Source organism: Coturnix japonica, chromosome 2 (genome assembly GCF_054131305.1).
Source record: "Coturnix japonica strain WE chromosome 2, WE-NBRP24, whole genome shotgun sequence".
NCBI lineage: Eukaryota > Metazoa > Chordata > Aves > Galliformes > Phasianidae > Coturnix > Coturnix japonica.
This window is the reverse complement of record NC_140664.1, coordinates 138,404,719-138,430,695: the sequence shown is the minus strand read 5'-3', so window position 1 is coordinate 138,430,695 and position 25,977 is coordinate 138,404,719. Positions and strand designations below refer to the sequence as shown.

The window sequence follows — 25,977 nt, the reverse complement described above, 5'->3', positions numbered from 1 at the left end:
GCACTCAAATGGCAATACTCAAGTGGGAAAGCATCACCTGCATGCCCTAGGTAGCTTCAAGACGTGGATTCAGGTTTGTTTCAGCAACATCATCTCTGCTAAAACTGGCCCTGTCTCCTTTTCCAAGGGCTTCCTCCTTGGTTACACTGACAGCATTAACAAGACTTGGGGAGTTGAACAAGGAAATTGATTCTTCTGGGGGCAAGCATTTTTGTCTTGCTGGTTGCCTACTCTGCCCACAGATGGCTCTGGCAGGGAGTAAGCAGCCCAAAGAAAGTCAAAAAGGAAGAAGTGCTGAAGTTAGCACTGTGGTCAAGTATCTGTGCCATAGCCTTACCGCCATGTGAGAAAATCAATCAAACACGCTGGTATCAACTCCTGCTATATGAAAGCTTAAAAAGTTTATGTAACATGGTTGCAAACTAATGGTCTACATTTCACATAGGGGGTTTTATTAAAATCCACTTGTTTGCTGTGATGGTGCAAGTACAATGATCATCCTTTCATGCACTGTTTAGAAGAGAAAAAAATAACTCCTCTGTCATTTTCTCTTTGGACATTTTTTATCTTCACTATTTAAATGCTAATTCAAGGCCCTGTTTCTAAAAGCTTTTGAAGCTCTGGATTGTTTAAAGTTGCCCTGTTTCAAGCATTTCTTTTCTTCTTTCTTTTTTTTTTTTTTTTCTTTGTTAAAAAACTAAACATTCATCTGTCACGTCTGCACAACAAAATTGCCTATTCTTGGAGCTGTGGTTAAACGACTTAGACCCAACTTTCCCCCCCCTCCCCTCCTCCCACACCTTCCCTCTATATTTCAATAGTTTGAAAGAATTGTCATGGCAATAAAAGCCTGCGGAAAGACAACTGTAGAGACTGAAATTTCCAATTTATTCTGCAGTAGATTTGAATTCAGTATTACAAACTTCATCATGATGGTATCTCCCCATGGGTCTAATCCTGGTAGACCACAAAAACAGTCCAGACTCCATTTCCACTTACTTTTGGCCATGGTGATAGGATCCACAAGTTCAGGGCAAAATGCTTACTCTAGCTTTTTTCTCAGTGCTGAATTCCAGTACCTTTTTTTGGGGTGTGAGCCATGGGAAATATGCAGCTGTAGCAATGTCTTCCCAGAACTCTTGTCTATTTAACTTCAATTGTTTATGTCTAGTTTTGGAAGCTCCTCATTTTGTAAATGTCAGTAAAAAAGCTGCAATTATTGTCTTTTTTAGGAAAAATTTAAGGTCTTGGCATATTCATTTATTGTATGCTTATTAGGGTTTCCTCCACTCTTCCAGTGGCATGAGACAATTAGATGTTATTAATTCTTTTAAAAATCTTCATGTACTTTAGGCTGTATTCTGGTGGTTTATGTTTGAATCATATCATAGAATCATAGAGTGGCTTGGGTTAGAAGAGACCACAGAGATCATCGAGTTCCAACATCTCTGCCACAGGCAGGGCCACCAACTTGCAGATCTGGTACTGGACCAGGCTGCCCAGGGCCCCATCCAACCTGGTCCATCCTGGTCCATCCAACACCTCCATTGATGAAACATCCACAGCCTCTCTGGACAGCTTCACCACTCTCTCTGTGAAGAACTTCCCCTGACATCTAATCTAAACTTTTCCTCCTTGATCTTAAAACCAATTCCCTTTGCCCTATCACTGTCTATCCTTGTAAAAAGTTGATTCCCCTCCTGTTTATAATCCCCTTTTATACACGTTAACACATCTTCTAGGAAGCTCTGTCCCGTGATCTTCCCAGGCACAGAGGTGAACCTCACCAGCCTGCAGTTCCCTGGGTCCTCCTTGCCATTTTAGTCATAGACACAATGTTTTGAATAAAACAAGCAGCCACTTTTTACCTTCTTTGAGCTGATATTCTGTGAAAGTGAGGTCACTGTAATAGAGATGAGAGAGAGAGAGAAAGAAATGGTGGGGAAAATGTTTTTCAATCATTGGGGGATGCTGCTGTATGTGTAGGGAGAAAAGTGTAGAAACAGGTAGGAGTGTTGGGAGGAGGCTACAAGCTGCTATGAAAGCCGTTGGCAGCTTACAAGCTAAGCAAGCTGGTAGAACAAACTGGCCTAATGCCATTCTGTAAAGAGAATCCTAGGGAGAGCTGTGAAAATATCAGACTTTCACCTTTGAAGATCCCATGGGGAGAAGCATATTTAATTCACCACACATTCAATATCTCCACCCCAGCTCTGCTGTCCCAAAGGCAATCTGCCACCTCTCAAAAGAGCTTGACAGAGAAGCACGGTGTGCCCAGGAATACACTGATCATGGACGTCAGAAAAATAAGTGGGGGGAAAATGGAGTAATTACTGAAGCTTCAAGCAGTTTTCTCTGCACAGGAGAAGTGTGGGAGTGGGCTTGCAGGGGCGGTGATATTCAAGAGTGAAAAAGCTTGGGCAGAGTAGGCTGGAAGTGATAACTTCTGTCTGTGCCTGTGGTGTACCAGTCCTTCAGATGTGCTTTTACAGTAAAATGAAGAAGCTCAAAGTTCTGTAAGTTACTGAGGAAACTTTGTTGTTTTTTATTTATTTTTTTTTTCCTTTCTTTTTTTTTTTTTTTTTTTCCAATGACAAAACAGTCATTTTTAATGGAAAAGAAGACATGTAAGTCCATTTCTTTTAGATGTATCCTTCTCCTTAATCACAAACAGCTGGGAATTTGCACAGAACAGCGACAGTAGGAAGGAACTCATTTTAATGGAATGTCTGTGCTGCAGATTGGCAAAATAACGTTGATAATTCGGAAAAGTCAGGTTTTCAAAATGGACTGTGGCTGTGAGTGTTTCAGTGTGGTGGATGTCAGAGCGAGACCCCACTGTATCAATGCTCCCTGCCCCTGCAAAATGGACACCATCACAGATGTTTTCCATTGGGCTTCCTATGTACTTTGGTACTTTGGAAAGTGGTAAGCAATGTCTTCTGTGGGTTTTTTTTTAAGGCATGACTTCAACGGCACTGAATAAACACCACAGATGTTGTGGCTGAAATGGAAATTCCTGATACACCAAAAGTTACTCGTAGGCAACCGATTCTTTTTCTAAGACTTGAGCCAAAATAGTGCATCCCTGTGTAATGTTGAGGCATAACTCACACGAAACAGGACTGCTTATGAGTCTTATTCGAACACTGGTTGAAGTGGCTGTAGGCCACAATACTCCAAGACCATTTGTGACATCACTTGAATGTGAAGACAATTATTCTTAATGGCGTTAGCATGTTACAAGAAGCCTGATGGCTGCTCTGGAATCTCTACAAAGAAAAGATAAGAGGGGATGTGAAGAAGAAAGGAGAGGCCTCTACTGGCATGAGCTGTGATGACAGCAACTGCCATTGGTTTTACAGGATTTTCAGGGAATATAATGACATTAAATTTAAGTAAGGCATTACAGCTCCTTGTTATAGCCTTATTACTGAAGAGTCATACAACCAGGCAATGTACCTCCTCAAATGCTAATTTGAGGTAATCAGCAAAATATTGGTGGGAACTGCATACTGCTACCAGAGGTTATTTTAAAATCATGTACCATGACAAATTAAGACTGCAGTTTTAAGTTCTCTTACCAACTCTTTTTCATAAACTTGCCAGCTGAAAAATTGAATTTAACACGATGGGCTGAGTTCTTTATTATTTTTTGTTTAGTTTGCTTTTTCTATGCTAGCCCTCCACAGGGGAATATTTTAGTTCTCCAGATTATGTAGTTTCTGAAATGAAGTCTAAAGATAATAAAGGAATTTGACTATGATAAAAACACGGATGGGTGTTATACACCCGTAAATCTAGAGCTTCATCCTCTGGAACTGGACAATAAATGGTGGTAGAAACAGAGGTCTAATTTTATTTTCAACAGCCCTGTGAAAGCTGGCCCAATTTGGGCAAGGCAAAATGACTTGAAAAGTACTCCCTCCTAAAGTTATTTTGTGTTGTGGAGAGATTAAGTGGCATCTCTCCAGGAGGTGCTGATCTTCTGATAATTTTGGGAACAGTCACTCGATCCATCCATCCAATCCTTGTGTATACCGAGAAGTTAAAATGTGGAAAGCAGGTTCAATGCAGCTTAGGGAGTTGTTAATATTTAATTCCCACTTCACCATGCTGCTACGTCACTTCTGTGCAAAGGGATAAATGCTTCAGATCAGCAACTGATGGGAGAAAGGTAAGTCAAAAGGAAGGTGAAAGATGCTAAGGAAGATAAAAGTATTAAAGTCTGACTTTGCTTTGGAACATGAATCCTAGCACGTTATACCACTGCGTCCTGTACACACTGACTCTTGCGGTGCTTGTGAGTAATTGCATGAAATTAACTTTTCCTTCAGTGTTTTTTAATAATTGCTTGTTTTTTCCTTGAAGCAGATTGGATACAACTGTACTTCTTTGAATGAGTGTTGTTCAGTTATTTTTGTTCTTTTTATTTGTTTTAAATTGCAGTTAAACAAGGCAAGAAGCTATGAAAAGTGTGAGCAGCATCAGAAAGGACTCAATTTGTAGGATCTGTGTATCAGTGTTTTGGGTGCTTTCTTACCACTTGCTGAGGAGAAACATCGTTGGCAGAATCCTCCTTTTTGTGTGTAGGCTTTGAAAGATGGTAACAAGAAAATAGGGGAGAGCTGTCACATCAGATGAGCCTTGACAGTTTTCTTGATTTTCAGAATATGCAGCTTTATTAGTTCTCGTTTCATTTGCCTTTTTGGTAGTATTAATATTATTTAACGTGAGCAGCTCAGATACCTAAGGTAATAGATGAGTTGAATAAGAAGAGATACTTATGGTGGAGTTAGAAATATCCAACGACATTAGACAGCTTAGAGGTTTTGCTTATATTCTGCTTCTGGCAGTGATTAGGAAACCTGCATTTAGAATCACACACACAGCAGAAAAAGTATGAAAAGTGGGGGAAGAATATTTTCTTTTTTTTTGAGATGATGTTTCCAGCATCTTCTTTTTGCTACCCTTCTGCTGCACCATTTGCTCTCCCTTGAGAATCAGAACCCACAAAACATCTTCCCTGATTTATTGTTCCTCGAGGAGTGGCACAGCAGTTCTTTTTTCATGTATATAGAGAAAAAAAAGCACTGCAAAATGACTGCAAATATTTTTATTCACATGAAGTTATGCTTTCATTTGTGTTGCCCATGTGACGGTCTCTGCTTCCCTGTGTTCTGAAGATTGTAATTGCTCCTGTGTGGAATATCAGGATCCAGGTTAATAGTCAGTAAAATCACTGAAGGTCTCTGTAAGAATGTTCTCCATTTATACTAGAGAAATAGCATTTTCTTCTACATAGTCATGACAGCTGTGATGTTATTGGGATTATGCACTGAATAAAACTCATATGTTTACATGTAAGTGAATAATATAAATCCCATATTGTGCATTTACATATCTTATTGTAACAGAGGATGGGCAAACAATTGTTATTTTGCCTACAAAATAGTTTTGACATACAACCACCTCTTTTCATTGTTTGCACAAACTAATAACATGCTTTTCTTGGAAGAAATGAAGTCAACTTTTGGAGGGGTTTTGAATGTTTAAGAGGCTGGCTCTCACCTTCTATAAACCAAAGCTTCTTTTGCTGTCATCACTTGCGTGATCTTTACTGTAATGTGAGAAGAATGGAGATACTGAGCCATCCTGATGTGTAAAAACAGAGGAAAAGCAATATTTAATGGGCAAACTTTGCACAATATTATGAAAACGCCTAGAATAACTAAAATCAATGTCTTCTTTTTTTTTTTGCTCTGCGTGCATTTCTCTTTAGAGTATGATCTGGAAGAAGTTTTTGTTGATTTGCTGTTGTGTTTAGTTTTCTGTTTGGGGTTTTTTGGTTTTTTTTTTTTGTCACACTAACATAACTTTCAGCCGAGGTCTTCTGGCAACCAAGATTTGCATGATTTTCCATGGTTATGTGAAGCCACAACTTCCATGCAGAAACTAATGGACGCAGCAGCTGTAAATTTATCTTCTATTTGGAACACATCAGCGTTTATTTGCAGTTTCAGTTTTCCACATCAGCAAAGAGATTTCTGGAGGACAACCTGAAATATTAGCTCTGATCTTCTTAAAAAAAGTTTCACTCCTTTTACATGATTCCTTTGATTTCTACCCTTCAAAAAGGATTTGGGGGAAATACCCGTATCCTTAGTACATGCAAATAAGAGCACAAGAAAATCACTTACACTTTTTCTATGCTGTATTTACTTTATAAATGATAACCTGGCACACAAGGGTGGGTTTTGTGAGCCAGAACCCAACCCACCATCTCCAGCATGGAGGCAGGGGAGACTGGGGGAGACAACCAGTCTGTGGAGGTCAGTATCAAAATGAGTGAGGGAAATCAGGATCAAGCATGGCTCAGACTGATTAAATGGTTCCATGGGGACCATATTGGGCTGATGTCAGGCTGAGACATCATCAAATCAAAGTTGATTTCCCACCTGCTTATAATCTCCCCCTATAATACTGGATGTAATACTTCAGCCTTTTCTATTCCAGGCTGAACAAGCCCAGCTCCCTCATCCTGTCTTCATAGGAAAAGTGCTCCAGCTCCCTGATCATATCTGTGGCCTGTCTCCCTGGATCCAGATTTTGTAGGGGCTAAAGTCAGGCAGCAAATGAGTTGTGTCTTGTCAGATCCTTCCTAAAACTTTCTTCCTAATCAGCTGAAACTCCTCTTTCTGTAGGTTGCTGGGAATGTCCATCCAGAATGTGATTTTATAGAAGAGCTGAAGAAAAAGGAGGCTGAATGCCTGGAGAACTCAGAGGAGCATGGGAATGTAACGTCAGGTATCCATTAGAGAAGGATGAATTGAATGATAGAGAATAAACACCCTACCAGAATCAGGAGTCAGTCACTGTCAATGCATGCTTGAGTGTTTTATTCACTGTCCCACATCCCTGGGCACTGCTCAACTCCTCTTCCATCTACTTCCATACATTCAATTTTTCTTCTTTAATATTTTGTTCACATTCAAACATGGACAGTCTAATGGAAATTTCTTTGTCCTTCTCCTTCCCCTAGCTGAGTGCTGTCATGGTATCACGCTAGAGATGCTGGTCTTTAACAACGGCGCAGCCTCTTGAGATGATCTGGTCTGTCCTCCAGCAGAACTCACCCTCCCTTTTCCTAATTTGCGTTTGTTGCTTCATGGGTCTAATTAAAGCAGAGTAGATGTTTGCCTTGATCTGTTTATCTCTCACTATAGAACAAAAACTAAACTTAAACAATTTTTATAAGAAATGTGAGGGGCAGAGGGTTGAAGTTAGAAAAAAAATCTTCCATTTTGCTCAGATGTAACCATGCTTAAAAACGTATTTCACTTTCTGTCTGAGGTTGCAAGAAAACCTGGGACAAATTACTGTGCTGGCCAGAGGCAGATGCTGGAGAGACTCTTGCCTTACCTTGCCCAAACCTCCTCTTTCACTTCATGGAAGAGCCAGGTGATATATTATTTTGGTTGTATAAGTATTATTGGGCTGCATGCCTGGGACAAGCATATCTGAAAATGAATGATGAAGACAAAGCACTACCCCTGTACTCAGAACAGAGCATCACTGCAAAAGTTCCAATCAGATTGGAGGGTGCTGAGCAGATATCTCACATCCTATGCGTGATATACAGCCACATGTAAACCCATAGTCTGTGATAAGATCCTGATCCAAAGAACACTAAAATCAGTCAAGTGATTTGCATTGGTTTCCACAGGATTCAAGATCATCTTGCTGAGTAAATTTTGGACAGAGCTAGTAGAGGACTCATCTAGGTCAGAACTTAAGCATGAATATTTGTGAGATCTATGCTCTGATTAATTTGGGATGAAATGTAAGCCTGAGGAACTAATTATTTGATTGTTTCTTAAGACCAAGGTTGGCAATACAAAGCAGTATCTAGTCATTAAAATAGCATATGCATTGTACTGGGGTAAACACAAGGCCATGCAAGTTAATGCCTTTGTTAATGCTTACTCTCTGGATAAAGCTGGCCAGAAGCAACCTGCAATCCCATAAGGAGGAAATGATCATCCAGGAAATATGTAGATTTGGCAGTTCCACAAGAAAAAAAGTCTTCAAACCCCAACCTAAGCCTCATTCAGCACTTGCTAGCTATGAACAGGGGATAAAGAAAGTCCCTTTCATCTGCATACTTTCATTTCCTCTTCTGGGATTCTCTCACTTATCCTTCATCTGACTCAGAAATCTTTTTATGGAAATGTGCTATACTCACAGAACAAACTGCTTATTCCAGTGTCTGATCTCCAGAGAAAAGTAAGCCCCAAGGAAGGTGAGAGCAAGGAAGGGTACATTAGAGGGGTGAGAAATGAATGAGGAAGAAGCCTGATGTAGCAGTGCCTCCCAGTCTTCTTCAGTGGGCTTTCTTGACCCTCCTATGATTTCTTCCTTACCATTTCACCTCTACTTCTGACTCCCTGATTCTCTCACTTTCTTCTGTTTATCTCCAGAAAAAAAAACTTTTGTACCTGACTACCTGGATGTACGGTTCTGTCAGCAATGTGAGATAACAATGGCCATGGTTGTCTTCTCTTAGTACAACTTTCACACTAGAAAGACATCTCCTGGTTTTTATTTTCTGTGTTATGTGGCTCTTCACTGGTAAAAATAAGTGATTTTCTTTCAGTTGGGATAGTAAGAAGAAACTGCACAAAGAAAGGCTGGTCAGAGCCATTCCCTTCCTATCATATTGCTTGCCCAGTTGAAGATGGGATTCCACTTGAAGAAGTAAGTTGAATTAAATAAACATATGTGAGTGATGTGGTGACGTTACAGGATTCCTTTCTATTCCTGAAGATCACTGGGGAAGGAAACTCAGCTGAAGCTGAAGTATCTTACCAAGTAAGGAATATGATTCCAATTTTACTCTGGACACTTATTTTGAGGAACTACACTTTATTTTTCAGCTATAAGAGAGCAATATTAAGAAACCCAGCTGCAAATTCCATGCAATCACACTGTTCTGTTGAACTTACTTACAGATATAACACTTAAGATTCTCTTCCAAAATATTCATATGATATACATTAGGGCAATTTCAATAAGACCAAGCAGCAAGATGGTTTGGTGGTATCGCAGCACCAGTACAGCAAGTACACTGCTAGAGCACCACTACTCTGAACTCAGCAATGTCTAAGCACAGGATGAGCAAAGGGTTTCTCACCCTGAGTAACATAAAATATTCAGATCAACAAGGAAGTAAAAACAAAATATGTTTCATAGTTTATATCTGTGTATGACACATTGCTTCAGCTAGATTTACACACTCAGTGATATTTAGAATTTATCTGCAGAAGAAAAATAATATAGTGCCAAATGAAGATTAAAAAAATACTGCATATATTTAGTTTATGTTGTCATTGAGATATTTCTCTCATCTTCCCATTACTTTTCATGCTGATTGCTGTCATGTTGATAAACTCAGACTTCCTTCCCAGCCTCTGAGGCACAGTACCTGCTGCTCTCTATAAAAATCACTTGCACAAAAATCCTATCCTTTTCTTTCTTTTCTTGCTATTTCTTGTGTAAAATAAACAATCTTAATGAGTCCCCAGATCTTTCTTTTTTAGTACTGACTCACTTACCTCTACGTGAAGTCCCGCTCTGTATGTTTATCTACTTAAGGCTCGGATTGTTACTTGCTGAGTTTCTTGTCCATGGCTGATAAGTGGAAGATGCCAAGTAATGCAGGCCCAACACAGCTTTCATACACTTCTTGTGGAGGAGCGCCTTCCAGACCACCACCCATTAAAGGCCACTTTGTGCAGTTTCCAGATCATTTAACTTTTCCTATCTAAAAATGAACACACAAAACTATTTTGTGTAAGGCTAAGCTAACAACTCCATGGTGGATCTACGTCAGCTTTTTGGTCAAGATCAAGTGTAAGCTTCCTCTGATTGCCCCTGTGTTGTCATTGAGAGGTGGTCTCAGAAAGTCTGATGTGCTTGTCTATGGATAATAAATACTAAACTGAAAGACAAAAGCAAGGTGCACCTAGTGTGCTCTGACCAATAATAGAAGTCCAGCCAACTGGATTCTACTATGGTATCAGGAAGTGCTCACAACATAAATGAAATTAGCCATACCCAGTAGCGTGCTTATAATGTCTTTGGTGAAACTCAGGGCTCAAAACAAATACATGCCATCTTTCACCTTGAACTGTAGGTAGTTATACTGCACGGCTGCGTGGTTGTTAGGATGTAAGAATATTGTATGGGGGCCCAAGAGGCAGAGACAAGAGATAAAAGGGAAAGATCTACAGCTTGAAGCTTCTTCATTCTGATTTCTGTTTCTGTGCATGACAGCTGATAATGCTCCCTCAGAGACTGTGTCTGATAAGAGTTGCCATTGAGGTTGAAATGGATTTTGATTGACACTCTGAGAAAAAGTTGAACATGGAAGCAAGAAAGAAAAGGAAAGAAAACATCCCCAGGAAAAGAAAAATAATACTTTTAATTTATATATATATTTATTTATTTTAATGGAAAAGGGAATAGATGATAAAATTATAAGTAAGGAGATAGAGCAAAGGAAAGTGAAGAAACCACAAGGAAAAGCTGAAAGCATTCACTTTGTCTTTTCAGGGCTTATGAATGGGTTTGAAACCAACTTAATAAATAGTTCTTTATCAAACTGTGCGATGTTCACATACCCATAAAAAGGGTCTTCATAAAAGAAACAGTAGTGATGGATTTCAGTTGAAATTTCCTGTGGAATTAGGGTAAAAAGGCTGTCAGGGCTCTGAACAGATTGGAAGAATCGAATAAAGCAAAACTGCAAGAATCAGAACAGCAGCTGTCATCTGGCTTCAATTTATGTGACAAATCATTCTGTTCTATTACAGCAATCCTATTTTTCTACGATAAAGATCATCTATACTATAGGATACAGTGTGTCTATTACCTCACTCATTATTGCTGCGACAGTTCTTATGGCATTCAGGTATGTGAATCCTCTAATTTGATTCAATTAACAGTTCTTTGTGTCTTAGTCTATATACAACATGATTAGACAAAGGGAAGTAATAGAAACAGTAACTCAGAAAAATTAAATTTAAGACTTTCAGACAAAACTGGTTTAGTAATATTAAATTCAGATTAGAAAATAAAGATTATCGGGGAGACAAAGAAATAAGAAGAATTTGAACTGGGAAATAATCACTGACTGTCTGCTAGGAATAGTCAGTAATTCAGATAATAATAACCAAAAGATAAGTTTGCTTACTTTAGTTGCAATGAAGATAGACTTTGGTAAGGTATGTATGAGCCCAGCGGATTTTATGTCAAGGAAAATAAAGAACTCAATTCTGAGCCAGTGTTCCTGTGGCACTTCATAGATCACAATTGAAACATTTAGAACAAACAACATTCCTATGAAGTTCAGACTGAATTTAACACATTTGGTAACACTTCTTTCCCACTGAAAGCCCATACATTAGATACTTTAACATGCGTTTTAGAGTATTTGGGGTAAAAATTATTGCTTGTATTCTCATTCAGTGTAGATTTGATGCTTTCTACCATATAGGATTTATTTTACAAATCTTTGCTTACTTCTCGTGTTTGTGCAGAGTGAAAAATAAGATAACAAAATAAAACAATAAAGTAGAGATTTATTACCTCTTACTTTTCTCTGAGAATCAGCTTTCTCTGGGAAAAGTTTCTTGACCTCTTCTGCTTCCTAGTCTATGTCTGAACGTCAACAATTACGTGTATTGACATCCATTCTGACCCTGAGAAAACAAACCAAGTCAAATAATGGGGAAGAAAGAAACAATTGACAGAAAGAGACTTAGAAACAGGGAGGAAAGAGTTATAGTGAAGTGCCAACAATGGGGTTGGCATTTCTGTTTGGTAGTAAAATTCTGCACACGCTAACTGATCTTTAAGAGTAGGTGATACTGAGATTAATGGATCTGAAGGGAATTCAGCTTTTAAAGTCTGTATTTAGTAACAACAAGAAAAAATAACCTCTATTGGCTCAGTGTGAGAATTTAAAATAGGTGTGCCAAATTGTTTTAGAGCAATTGTCTGCATTAATTTCATTCATATGGTTAGTTTTTGGTGAGCTAAAGAAGTATTCTTTAATTCTTGGAAAGGCAATTCACACAGAGATTTAATGCAATTTAACTCAACCACAGTATTTTGCTATGCAGGAAACTTTGCTAAATAATCATTACCCTCTTCACTGAGGTTCAACTGTCTAATTAGTCAAGAGTATCTCTGCATGTCTGTTCTTGGGAATGGTATGGTAGTAATCAAAGTGATGTCAGTGAAGACCCTTCTTTAGTAGGACTTTTTTTCTTTTCTTCCAGGAGGCTACGCTGCCCCAGAAATTATATCCACATACAGCTCTTTTTTACCTTCATCTTAAAGGCTATTGCCATTTTCATTAAGGATTCTGTCCTTTTCCAAGAGGAAGACATTGACCATTGCAGCTTCTCTACAGTAAGCACGTGGAAAGCAAGATACTGTGGTGCTTGATAATTTTTTCATGCCATCTATGTATGGACTTACTATCCATTTCTCCTTTTGACTTTTATTTGTTTATTTGTTATTATTATTTCTGGTGGTAAACACTAATTAGTACCCTCAGGCACCGTGCTCTGGTGTTCTACTTCCATAAGGGTGGGTATTCTGTCCTTGTCCTGAATTCGCCAATCTTTGATCCTACTGAATCAGGTCTAGGGTGTGCTGTAGAAAAGAGTAGTGTCATTATTCTGTTACTCTTCTACGACCTACAGACTAAAATCAAAGATATCTTGAGCATCTCATAACATCTTTTTTCTGGAAAATTTGGATTTTGTGTTCTGACCGAAGCTTTGTATATGCAGGATACTGGACAACCAATTTAGCTTTGAACCAGTGACAAACATTGGCAGCAAGGTTGCTTTCAAACAGAGCTTAATTAGCTTATTAGCCACACAAAATTTAAAACTGGGGATAACAGAGAAATTGAAGGGTCTTTGAACATACTTATTTCCAAGGGCTACTGAGCATTTCCGTCTACTTGTATAAGCTACATTGAAAGGAGTCCATGTGCTTGGACACATCCCATGCTTGGGAGACCCAAGTATATTTATAGCACAGTGACAGAAAGTAAAATACAGTACAGACTGTAAGGGCTGTTAAGACCTGCCATAGTACACTTGACATTTGTAGGTCTTTAGACCCTTAGGCTTTGTAGATCCCACACTTCTGCAAATATAATTTACATATCCACGTCACATCATAATTATGACTTTTTTTACCTGTAGACTGAATGCAAGATCTCAGTTGTTTTCTGTCACTACTTCATGATGACCAATTTCATATGGCTGCTGGTGGAGGCTCTTTACCTTAACTGTCTACTACTCTCATCCCTCTCTCATGGAAGGAGATATTTCTGGTGGCTGGTTCTCTTTGGTTGGGGTAAGTAAGGATTTTTCATAAGATTAATGAAAGGCAAGATGTTACAAAAAGCTTTATTCATCTGATTAAAAAAAATAACCAAACAAAATGTAATTGAGCCTGCCTAACTGAAGTCAATAATGAAAATCAAACTGAACTGCTGAGTTTGCTTTTATTTTTACACACACATAAGTGAGGAGCAATCGAGCTTTTCAGAAGTATAGCATTGAAGTCCCTATGAAAGAAATAGGTTTTAATTGAGGTTTTAATGTGCTATCTGCATGCAAGGTAAGAACATATGTGAAATGTGTTCGTGTAGGTAAGAAGTTGCAGGCTCAGACCTCCCTGGCATCACTATGCTATGTGCAAGTAGCATCTGTATCCCTCTACATCTTCACATTGATGCATGATCACCAAATAGTCAGTGCTATATCTTATTTCATTCCATGAGATTTAGAGACCCACAAAGAATAATTCCAATTCCAAAAATGGCTGAGAAGTAGCATCTCAGCAGGGTTCCAACGGACATGATTTTGACTAACTGATGAAACCAGTTGATGAAACCAAAAAACAAAGTTTTTTGTTTAATTGTCTGACAGGTTTTCCAACACTTTTCACCTTTATTTGGATATTAGCAAAGTTCTACTTTGAAGACACAGCGTAAGTCACTGCTTGCTACATTACCAGATGAGTTATATTTTAAAATCAGTGGTAAATGTGAAGGCTCGAGTCATGGATATGGGAAAATAATATCAGTACATTATTGGCCTTTATCTACATCACAGTTTAGATAAGTGCCTGTGGTGGAGTTCTGAGTTTCCATTCCCCCATAGACATGGTGAATGGGGATTACACCATCTACTAAAGTATAATCTGGCAGCAGCATTGTAATTGTGTAGGGCATCCTTCCCAGGAAGTTGATATATTTAATTTGGCTGCAAGAGAAAAAGAGATTCCAATCAGATAAGGAGGATGATAAAGCAGTTTTTTTGGAGCTTCTATACAAAATACATTTGGAATTTCTGAACCTTGATGTTCAGACAAAATATTTCACGTTTTAAATACATGTCTTTGAAGAACAAATCTGTATATTTATATCTGTCATCTGTTCAAGTGTTTTGTTGGAACTATCACATTCTTGGCTATCTTTTAATGCTTCATGATAGCTCTGTATCTTTTTGAAGAGCACAGGATAATCTATAAGAAACCATGTCTTGTATGAAGCAGACACATATCTGAGTACTTGCAGTATACCTACACCTCCATAAAAAGTAGATCTATTGAGAATTTCACTGGCACTGTTATGTGGGGTCTTGAGTGCAGTGATTACGTACATGTCTTTTCTAAACTTATTAGTATTTTCTCAGATGCTGGGATATTAATCAAGACTCTCCTTATTGGTGGCTAATCAAAGGACCTATTATAATTTCTGTTGGGGTAAGTATTTCTAACTTTGTGAACACTACTGAGAAGAAAGAACAGTCTTCAAAATGCAAATCCAATTACTGTTCAAAGAACTGTTTTAGTTTAGAAATAAGGAAGAGGAATGGTAGAATTTGTACTGTAAAAATCCAGAATCAACCATGAATTTTAATATAATTTTTCAGTAGTGACAGATTTCTTTCACAAGTGATAATGATAATAGTAGCTCTTGATTTTTGTGTTTATTGAGTAAACTGATGGGCCTACAGTGATTATGGCATATGACTTACTCCTAATTGTCATTAAATTTGAGAAATCAGAGATTTCAGCTGGTCTAAGAGTGGATGGCCTTAAAACCATCTATCTAAAGATTAATTTAATTGGATGACAGATGAATACAAACAAGGCACATATAACAACACAAATGAATAATCTCAATTTGAACACTGGTCATAGTTACATGTTCCAATAAAATGTGATATTTCTACCACAATTAGTTTTCTGCTTACTATTTTCTGTCTCACATCCACATTTTATTCAGGGGATTACAGTAATTAATTCTCTGCTGGACTGTACTTATGTTTCACTGATGGATTTCAGAGTGCTAAACTGACTCATAGACTTTAGCAGGGCTATGCCAAATAGAAACTGGATAAAATTTACTTTGCAAATTAGGATTGACCATAGCCAGCTCTGGAGCTGAGATTCCTCAACATTCCTCAGAGTCAACATTGAGAAACAGGCGCTGTTGATGTGCAATTCATTTGATATCTGAGGTTGGAAGTGATGATCCCTAACTCCATCTGACAGCCTGTGGGTTATCTTGCTCTCCGTGACTGTAAAGAGAGAACAGGGTGATCAGCTCAAATGCAACCTTTGTAGAAATCTATATTCAAAAGGATGAATGCTGCTGTCTAAAGAAATGCAACAGCCAGCTCAAACAAGAATAAAAATATGTGCTACAAAGAATATGAATCAAATGAGATACTGGCAAAAGTAGCTTGCTTAACAGAAGTAAATTCTCAAGTTCTCATCTTGATCTCCTCTTCTGAAAATACAACCTACTGAGAGGGTTGAATGCTGCCAAAAGGGATGATTATAATGATAGTCTTCCACAGGTTTCATTGAAACTATACAAATGACAGTGTAACTGAAAGCAAATAATGATGTTTATTGAAAAGTTTAATATGAGAAAGTAACGTTTCATTTTTTTTCCCCAATTTTATTCTTAAACAGGTCAATTTTGTCCTATTTATCAACATCATCAGAATTTTGCTGAAAAAACTAGACCCTAGACAAATCAATTTCAATAACTCATCTCAGTACAGGTAGTGTATGGAACAAAAAAAAACAACAACCCACTGCCAGTTAATTTAATCACAAAAGTTTACGTAATTTTTCTAAACAGAAGTACGTGCCCAGTGACAAAACCAGCCTCAGTTTAGCTGTCATTTAATATTAGAAATTCACAATACTATCTTATTTACTTTGAAACTTATCAAAGGAGTAAATTGTTGTCTGGAGTTGTCTATCTATGGACATGAACTATACAAGGAGATTGTATTAATTAATCTTTGTGTATTTACAAGTAAATATAAAAAATTCAGTGTCTCAGTAGAGCAAAATATATTCTACTGCATGCTTTTTTCCCAGAATTACAATTTCATTTGGAAAAGTGAATGCCAATATACTTTATGTCATAAATATAGTTTTGCTAATAAGGCAATAAGCACAAGAAGTGTCTTTCCAGCTATTTTCTCATTATATTTTCTGACTAGCATTATAGTCCAAGGAGATAAGAACTTAATACCTAGATATTTAGATCTCCTCACTAACTTTTGTTCATCATTACTGCATATTGCATGCATTGTTCTTTACTCTGCAAAAAATAATATTCCCTTACTTCTTCTCATGGCACCTGTTAGACGCCTCTCAAGGTCAACTCTCCTTCTAATTCCATTATTTGGAACCCATTATATTGTCTTCAATTTTCTTCCGGAATATACCAGCCTTAGCATTCGGCTTTATTTAGAGCTCTGCATTGGATCTTTTCAGGTAAAGTCACTGCTGAAACTTCAGTTCCTTCTTTGTAGATTTTCTAATTTAATCCTGTTCTTACGTGACAACTAAAAGCAAACAAAAGATAACTGTATCTTGAAGATAGTATCTCCTCAAGGTTCTTTTCTGGGATACAGATCTGAAGATGCAGTATGCATCCTGCCTGGATGTATGTTAGACTGTGTATTTGCAGATCACCAGTACAAGGCCAAGCTTTTATTATACATGCGTTGGTTCAACATTGGGTCAAAGTCAGACAGGATAAAGCCATCTTTGCTAACTGCCCACAGGCCTTCCCTTACTTCACTGACAAGATCAATCCATTTGGGGCTGACAATAGAACATCCAGAGGCAATCAAAGCTGTAGGTCCTGCCCCCTTTCCAATCCTTTGGCCAAGAATACATTTGTAGCTTAAATATATTAAGAAATAGCTGTGTTGGGAGTAGATATCTCACAGACTGCTGCTCTGGGAAACTGAACGTGCTTTTCCCCCTGTGGTAAGAAATAAGTGTTCCATGTATTTAGGGTGTCCCAAGTACTTTGAATTGACATACAAGGTATGAAATGCTTGGTGAGCTTGCTGCCAACTGGAACAGCAACTGGGGCTGTCCTGACATATCCCTCCAGGTAGATTTATTGCCTGAGTTAAAAGCAAGACAGCACTCTGCTTCCCTTTGCTTTCCTCTCTGTCTCTGTGCTGCATCTCAGAGTTTAAAAGAAACAGATGCGTGCAATCCTACCTAAACTTCAAAAGGGAGCACATCTCTCTCTAAGTGGCTGCGTGGCATCAGTTGTCAGTGAGCATTACTGGAAATCCACAAGCTGTGCTGGTTCAGTCCTTCTGCAGATTTAACTCATTGTGCCAACCCTGTACAATCACCCCTGCACAACTGAATCCTGAGCCTCCATAGCTGGATCTGCCCTTCACTGTTAACTAACAAAATAAGAAAAAAGGAAGCCGAACAAAAAGGCGATGTGTTCAGTGAAAACCTGACCACACAGATGCACTGACCCCTCGGATTTTCCCTTATTTACCTTAGTTCAGAAACTTTACCAATGCATTCAGTTCATTCATCTGATCCATTGCAAAGATGGAAGTTGACAGAAAAGCTGTATGAGCTCCTTGGCTGTAGAAGGGGTATACTTTTGTAAGCATAATTTGACGGTTAATTTGCTGTATTGTGTATTCTTGTGAATTTCTATGACCTCACTGACTTTGATGACAGGCAGTTAACCAGTTGATTACCTGACGAATCGGCTTTGCTGGAGGCACATGATTTGTAAAAACACTATAATTTAAGTGACTCACATGCACAGCACTTCCATGGAGTCTGTGCCAGTGGCTTTTTCAAACAGTAATAACACTCAACTACTGTTTGTCTCTGTTTCATCCTCAGGGTTTTATTGTAGCACTCCTATACTGTTTCCTGAACCAAGAGGTAAGGGAAATACACCCTTTAAAATACTGATTTGACATGCAGATTTATGAAGTTAATAATTAGTTAATAATCATGCGAGCAGATAATCTAATCCTTTTAGTTTTCCGGGATAGTCTGTTAACACAGGAATCAGTGGATTTTCATTTCAATTTTCTTCATGAGAATGAAGCCATCTAGTGGAGAAACGAGCGGTTCCATCCTTTACAATTTCTACCTGTTGCTCCAATGAAAGGAGAGTCTTAATGCATGCCAAGGCACAGAGCACCAGCCCTGAGGGTGTCAGAGCTGTGTTTAGGAGTTGAACCCTGTTCCTAATCATAACAATGAAATGCAGAGAAAGATTCAAGTACAAAGTGCAATCATCTGTGATAGAGACAGCTGATTCCTGGGTTGTATAGACTAGATCTCCATTCTCCAAGCCTAAAGTTTTGGGCTGGTTAAGCTGGAAAACAGTATTTAATTGACTTATCAACTATGGTCAATATTTATATGATTATTTAGTAAGTATTTTATCAAATCTGAAACGGAGTGACTTCAAATATTTTATCACTACTTAGCATTTTGGTTGAGTTTATGACTGCACATATTTGAATTATGCTCAGCTAATATTCCTGTTCACCAGAGATTATTAATTGACTCTAATATCTTCTGATGATAGACTCATTAGCTTTAGATCCAGATGGATACTGCAGACATCCAGCACTTCAGTTTAGATATTTCTTTCCTATTAAGAATCTGGGAAGACACATTTGTAATGAGATTCAGATGCTAAAACAGGATTTGGTGTCTGGTCTGGATGCAGTCCGTGTTTAGTGAACATGCCAAGGCATGGCACACATGCTTGTCAACAGCAGAAAGCAAATGATTGCTTGTGGCTTTTCCCCCTTGCTATCTTAAATTGCAAAGTAGTAGTGTTTCTTAGCCACAAATCCAGGAATGCAGACTAAGGAACTCGATGCAAATTATACTGTTCTAGAAACAGATGGGAACAAGAAGACATCTCTTAGTAATTGGGGAAAGCAAACAATGTGGAGACAATGTGTTTAATTGCACAGATGGTTTTGGTAGCATCACTTCTGGAATAAATGGTTTAGAAATTTAAAAAAAAAAAAAAAAAGAGGGTGAGGGAGAGGGAGAGAAAGGAGGAGACAAAATATACTGAAAAAAAGGTAAGAAAACATTCTGTTGGTGGAGAAAATAATTTTCAGAGTTAGAAACCTCAAGTTATTTCATTTTTCCTTTTTTCCCTTTTTTCCATTTTTTCCTTTTTCCCTTTTTTTCCCTTTTTTCCCTTTTTTCCTTTTTTTCCCTTTTTTCCCCTTTTTCCCCTTTTTCCCCTTTTTCCCCTTTTTCCCCTTTTTCCCCTTTTTCCCCTTTTTCCCCTTTTTCCCCTTCCCTTCCCTTCCCTTCCCTTCCCTTCCCTTCCCTTCCCTTCCCTTCCCTTCCCTTCCCTTCCCTTCCCTTCCCTTCCCTTCCCTTCCCTTCCCTTCCCTTCCCTTCCCTTCCCTTCCCTTCCCTTCCCTTCCCTTCCCTTCCCTTCCCTTCCCTTCCCTTCCCTTCCCTTCCCTTCCCCTGCTCAATGGTGTTTGACCACATAATAACATTCTCCTTTCCTTTTGAGGTGCAAACGGAAATTGGTCGGAGATGGCACGGTAAGAGATATGGACTTATGCCAGTTTGGAGAAGGACAAGATGGACAGTGCCAACCAGTTCTGGAGTAAAAATGAATACATCTGTGTGCTGAAGACAGCCTCAGAATCTGGAGTATTATTTCCCTAATAAGCCTGATTAGGGAAAACAAACAACAACAAAAAAACCTTAACAATGACAGTTTATTGAGAGCTAATTGGAGCAAGATCCACTTCTGCTGAAATTCTGCCTGCCAGATATCTCTTGCATTACAAGGGCTGAAGTGATGGATTGACTGACTTTCCAGTTGAAATCGCCCTCTCATGGATAAAATATTACAACACAGCAAATGCAGATATTGCTTTATTTTCATTCCCTGTCCATATTCTTTTACTAATGAATTGCATAGCATAATGTGTCAGGGAGTAGGATCAGGAGCACCCTTCAGCGACACCAAACATGACCAGCTCTGGAAATGAGTACTTGATCTTCACACAGTGGGATCAGGAGTCTATCAAGCATGTTCAACCTTTGTTCTTTATTTTGTCTCTGTAGAGATGCAAATAGGAAATGAAATGCCCTGTCAAATTGCAACACATGACTAAAACCTTCTGTTTCTTCTTCTGTTCTCCCTTTACATGAAATAGTCTCAATATCGATGGCAAAAACAAATACACTCCCATATCCAAGTGTTATTCCAGTAACTACGGAAGTCTTTTGAAAGCCAAATATCAGAAAGAAGAAGACACGGCTCCATGAGATAGTTAGTAAGGAATGACTGCTCTTTACAAGCAAATTGAAAAGAAAAGTAATAAATGTGTTCTGAGCAGAAAGAGAAAGGCTGGGGGAGCATTAGGAATATTGCTAAGTATCTTCTCATATCTGACTGGTTGTGCTTAGCAGTGTTGTAATATATTCAGAAGCCTGTAAATAAACATGCTCTTCTAGTATTTGGGTTTGTGATCTTATTTTTTCCCAAATGGTTATTGTAATCTGTAGATGAGCTGATTGATTCACTTCTTTGCAGGGAACATCAGAGCCTGGAAACATGAGGAAAGCTGAATGGTACTGAGCAGCAAGGACTATCAGACAATGCATTTTCATTCTACTCTTTGGGTTGTTCCAGTGTGCTGCTAAGTACAACTATGCAACAGGAATGGTGATAGTAACAGGTGGAATTATTCTCCTTTCTCCTTCATTCTATCCAGATAATTATATGTAATGGAATTGTAGATAACTAGAAAAAATGGAAAGTTATGAGCTCTAGTTTACACGTGAAAGCTGAATGCCAAGCAGGTGTCATCCTTCCTCTTAAACAAAAGTGTTTTTCTCTTTGTTTCTTTCCTCCATCTTGTGAATAACACAGCCATGTTCCAGTTCAGTGCTGAAGGTTGGAGGACAGTCTGAAGGAGTGTGGAAAGTGTTTGTTTCCATCACTCCACAGAACACAGGTTATGTTGTAGGACCTATGGAGTTCATGTTTATTACCTTCCTTTATCCAAAAAAGTTCAAGACGAGCTAGATGGAAGAAAATGCTGAGTGGCCGATGATCTCTTTCAAGTGAGTAACAGAGGTAAATTTGCGTGGTTTTCACTCATACAGAGCATCTAGCTAATGTGAAAAAGTGGCGTGGGAATGACCTGTAGACTTGAATGCAGAAGTATTTGAGTGAGTCTTCTTTCCTGAAAAAGGAGGTGTTTCAGCCTTAGCAGATCATTGTCTCTATCCATTAGAAAGAGAGACCAGAGTAAGCGGTTAAGAGTAAAAAGTCTGCATGTTACCCATCTCTACCCACAGACATCTGTGTATAGAAAATCTCCTACAACTTCTGCATTTCTGTTGTACAATTAACTGCAAAATTTCCCCTGAAGGCCATCATGCTCTATAACTGGAAGATAAAAGGAGATTAAAAAACATCACATTTTTTCCTTCTACTAAACAGATCAGTCATTGTCTGGCTCACCCAGTTTCTGAATATGTGATGGCATTTTGCTTGTCTCCATGTCTCAACCAGTGGTATAACATGTCATATTAGCTATTATAAATATTTACTGTATTAATTGGATTTTCTGGCTGGTAATTAGGTTCTAAAACTCTGAAATAATATTACTGTGATGACACTGAGCTTAAATAGACACATTATGAATAGATATGAAGGCACGTAACTGCACAGATTTCTCGGGGCTCTTTTCCTCTGCTTTTATAGAAGCCTGCATTAAGAGCTTGGACCTCCAAGCCCTCTGAATCAAGAATACCAGCTATCTGTCTGAACAATTTTGATTTGCATTTTAGAACATATATTAGGAAGAGATTTGGCTGCATTCAAGCACCGTTTTAGCTAATGTGAACAGAAGTGAGATGCAGAGAACGTGGCAAAAATTACATTACATTATTAGCAAATTTAATCTTGGTTATGTTGTGTTACACAGAACCAAAATCCACTCAGTGTTCACTGTTTTTCAGGAAGATAATAACATTGAATTTAGATCATTTTTATTTAGCTTAACTCTACTAGGAATATGTGCACATCTATTGCATAAGTTTATGTTTCAGCACATTCCTGTCTGTCACGTGAAAACTTTTGTAAAATAGGTATGAAAAATGTGAGTAACAGAAACTTGTTGACCTTTGAAGAGTAAACAGTGCTTAGTATGATTTCGTTTTGCTTGGAGTAGGGCCAGAACAATGAAAAATTGACCTGGAGTGAGAAAGTCAGGCTCAGGGTGTGGAAATTGCTGCAGGGTTTACTCTGCAATGAGTAAAGACAGAAGTAAATGGGCACTCCTGGGCATGCTGTCTAAGCTAATAGCACTGCAGGCTGCAGCAAGCAGAAACATGCTCCATTTCTGCCACTGCCAAATAACTGAAATCATTTGGACTTGGCTCTCATGTTGTATCACAACCGATTGCATGGTGCCGATTATCTTTTCTCTTTCTACCCTCAAAGGCACCTGCCAAAAATAATCACTATTTTTGACAGGACGACTTCACTGAAGACTACATCTTCCATGTGTATTTTTGTTTTGTTTTAATGAAATCTTCCCCGTTGGTGAGTACTTGAGTGGTTTCTTCAACATTATATGTTCAGATAATATGTCCTGTGAGGCTCTTGTCCACCCGCCTTGCCCTTGAATTTTTGTTATCCTTTCTTAAGCAGGCCATCACCCTTTTATGCTCTTTTTTTAATAGAATCTGAATGGCCTTGTGTCTTACATTGCTTCCCAACTCTACATGACTGTTATTAACCTGGAGATCAGTAGAAAAGGCAAAGTGTCTCTGACTTACAGCATACATTTGATATTGAAAAATGAAATGATGCACGATAGAATGATTTCTGGCTTCATTTAACATCAATACAAGTAACAATCACTGTTTGTTTTGTAATGAAATAATTTCAGATTCGAAAGAACTGTGCTGGACTTGATGGGTCAGTTCCAATTAGGGATATTCTATGATTCAATGTTTCCTTCAGTGTTTTGCTTTATTTAAATTACAATTCAAACTATAATACATTAAACACCACCTTACCAAGGGATATCCTGCAGTCATAAGGACATCAACCTTGCCAAAGGAAACTATAGGGAAGAGCTGACAAAGAAAAAAAACACAGATGCAGCCCAATATTTTTTAGTAAGATTTACTGAAATTTATAATTCTAATTAAAACTCTACCAGTAAAAAATTAACCTAAACAAATATCCAAAGCACTTAACCCTTCCAAGTACTGATATTTCATCTCCTCAATGTTGCCTGTATGTATTTGTAGGGAAAGAGAGCTGTCCTTGACTATCTTCAGTGGACTGAGCACAGGCATGAAAGGGCACTTAACTATAACAGCACTGATCCCTGATGATTGGGAGAGGTCTGAAAATTAAAACTGAGGTCAGATGTGCAATCTAAATTAGCTCTGATTTCAAGAGAGACAATTGCATCTTCACTGTCCAGCTTGAGTTGTACTATCATATTATCAAGTTAAGATATGAGCAGGGTGTCCTTAGAGTGAAAGTCTTGCAAATTATTCCACGAAGAATAAAGCTTTTAATCACATCTTGCCTACTGTAAAGTATATCCATCATCAATGATGATGAACTTTCTGCATGGAGAATCTGATTTGGTGACTCACTGTGGAAACCTAAAAACTGAAGCACTTAAAGAGAGAATTTCATTTAAGAAGAATGTTTCATTATTTTTAGTACTTGCAGTATGGCCTTCAGTAACAAATAAAAACATATAACACTCATACTACATATCATATTACACTACTGGAAATGGTTATTTCTACTATATTTTGGCTCAAACATTATCATTTTTAATATATGCAAATATTTCAAAGTATGTTAAAAGGAAGAAGGTTATTCCTGATTTTATACAGCAATAATATTGTCGTGAAATCTTGTACATGATTAAACGTCCACTGTATTAAAGTGGACAGTGAACACATTTCTTAGTTACAGTAGAAGATGCAGTCAGTGTAATTTATAATGTATACAATGTAGGAAAATGTAAATAATATTGTCTACACAAGTGGCTGAAATATATCTGATTTTTTTATTTCCCCTATTGCCCTCCCTTAACTTGGCACACTCTTTTGTCTGCACTGAAGTCAGTGTGTGCAGAACTCTCTAGATGGTGATGACATTTCTTGCTCCATGCTCAGCCTGTACTGTCCTTTCTTCTTGTCAAGCCACTTCCAGGTTGAAGGACTACATCTTTACGTTCCCTTTTCCCTAATTAGACTGGTTTTGTATATGTAAAATATTCCTCCCCCTGCGCCCCCCCACCCTCCACACACACACACACACACACACACACTTTAATTCAGCCACTCTCTCTTCTATCAGAGCTGTTCAATGACCATCAATCTGATAGAGCTGTACTGGGACACAGGAAGAAGCACTCTGCACTTGGATGTAGGAGAGAGCAATGGCTAGTCCTTGGGCTGGAATCACCCCAACCAGGACAAACAGCTGCAACCACATCGTTAAATTAGGAATGGGATTCATCTCCAATAGCTGAACCCAAAGGGTAAGAAAGGATGAGAGGGTGCAGCAAAAAGACACCCCATGATATTCTGCTGCTTCTTGTGTTTTTCTGTCCATCTGGATTGACTAAAATAACGTACAGTTTTGCAAAGAAACAGAAAAACATGTTACAATAAAATATATAGTGATGATACGGCAGTGTAGAAGTTTCACTCTCCCTGTTTTTCCATAGAGGTGGCAGGGAGGACAGGGTGAGATGACTTCAGTGCTCACTTATATTCCATTTTCTGTAATTATGGTGTGGTTCTGACCTCAGTTTCATTGGTGTCCATGCAAGCTTTTAGCTACTTTACCTTTTCTCAAGTGACAAAGATATTTTACCTTCATTTAAATTCTCTGCTATTCCCATATCTGTATCTATAATCTATTTATTTTTGTCTTTAGGTACATCCCAGCTCCACTAGATGGCAGACAGGACCTTCAAAGGTCTGATCCCATGGAAACCAGATTGCAGTTCCCTCGACACTTATCAGTTAAAATGTTCTAATCAATCAGTGCATTTTATTATAATCTTTCCAATGAGACTCATTGCATGCAGTATAGAACCAATGGACTCCACTACCCATCCTACAGCCATGACATTACAGCTCATTTTTCCCCTTTCTACTTGCCTTAGTTCTCTGAAATGATCATAAAGGCACAAGGAGGGCTCCCTTCAGAGAAATATCATGTGTTTTCATTAGGTAACCTTGTAGAGAAAGACCATGCTGCCCCTGAAGCAAGTATCCCAACCCAGGACGTCCCTTAAATAGGTTGAGTATGGATTCTGATGTGGCTGAATCTTGAGCTCACCCCAAGTCTGCTGGCTACTTGGCTCCCAGGTAATGGCGATAGTGCAAGAGGTGATGGCCTTAAGTTTCAGGAGTGGTTCAGGTTGGATGTTAGGAAAAAATTCTTCTTGGCAAGAGTGGTCAGGCACTGGTACAGGTGGGGTCACTGACCCTAAAGGTGTTCCAGATGCATTGGGA

The 25,977-nt window shown here is 38.4% G+C and overlaps 1 protein-coding gene and 1 long non-coding RNA gene across 8 annotated transcripts; both read left to right on the top strand.

Moving 5' to 3' along the window:
* The first annotated feature begins 4,167 nt into the window (after positions 1–4,167).
* Positions 4,168–20,918, top strand: GHRHR (growth hormone releasing hormone receptor). 7 transcript variants are annotated; one of them, XR_014943275.1, is made up of 13 exons: positions 4,168–4,303; positions 6,705–6,807; positions 7,354–7,461; positions 8,657–8,757; positions 10,875–10,972; positions 12,345–12,477; positions 13,287–13,440; positions 14,019–14,079; positions 14,776–14,856; positions 16,078–16,169; positions 16,767–16,896; positions 18,298–18,339; positions 19,961–20,918. XR_014943275.1 is itself a non-coding variant. In XM_015852689.3 (13 exons), exons 1-13 carry the CDS (start codon positions 4,247–4,249, stop codon positions 20,081–20,083), a joined length of 1,272 nt encoding a protein of 423 aa, XP_015708175.1. In that variant the 5' UTR covers positions 4,168–4,246; the 3' UTR covers positions 20,084–20,918. The 7 variants fall into 7 exon arrangements, 4 of the variants coding, with proteins under 4 accessions (XP_015708175.1, XP_085395327.1, XP_085395329.1 ...); XR_014943276.1 differs by having other exon boundaries at positions 4,168–6,332; XM_015852689.3 differs by having other exon boundaries at positions 14,787–14,856.
* Positions 20,919–22,778: 1,860 nt separating this feature from the next.
* On the top strand, positions 22,779–25,473 carry LOC107308722 (uncharacterized). The gene is made up of 3 exons (XR_001552880.3): positions 22,779–23,017; positions 24,809–24,992; positions 25,394–25,473. It is a non-coding gene; the product is annotated as an uncharacterized LOC107308722 (long non-coding RNA).
* The last annotated feature ends 504 nt before the right edge of the window (positions 25,474–25,977 follow it).

What these genes read in the sequence shown, in the direction of transcription:
- GHRHR (XM_015852689.3), top strand. Translation starts at nt 4,247, where the DNA reads ATGAATCCTAGCACGTTATACCACTGCGTCCTGTACACACTGACTCTT. An exon ending in CACTGACTCTTGCGGTGCTT is followed by an intron (nt 4,304 to 6,704) that starts GTGAGTAATTGC and finishes CTCTTTCTGTAG; the next exon opens with GTTGCTGGGAATGTCCATCC. An exon ending in TCACTTCATGGAAGAGCCAG is followed by an intron (nt 7,462 to 8,656) that starts GTGATATATTAT and finishes ATTTTCTTTCAG; the next exon opens with TTGGGATAGTAAGAAGAAAC.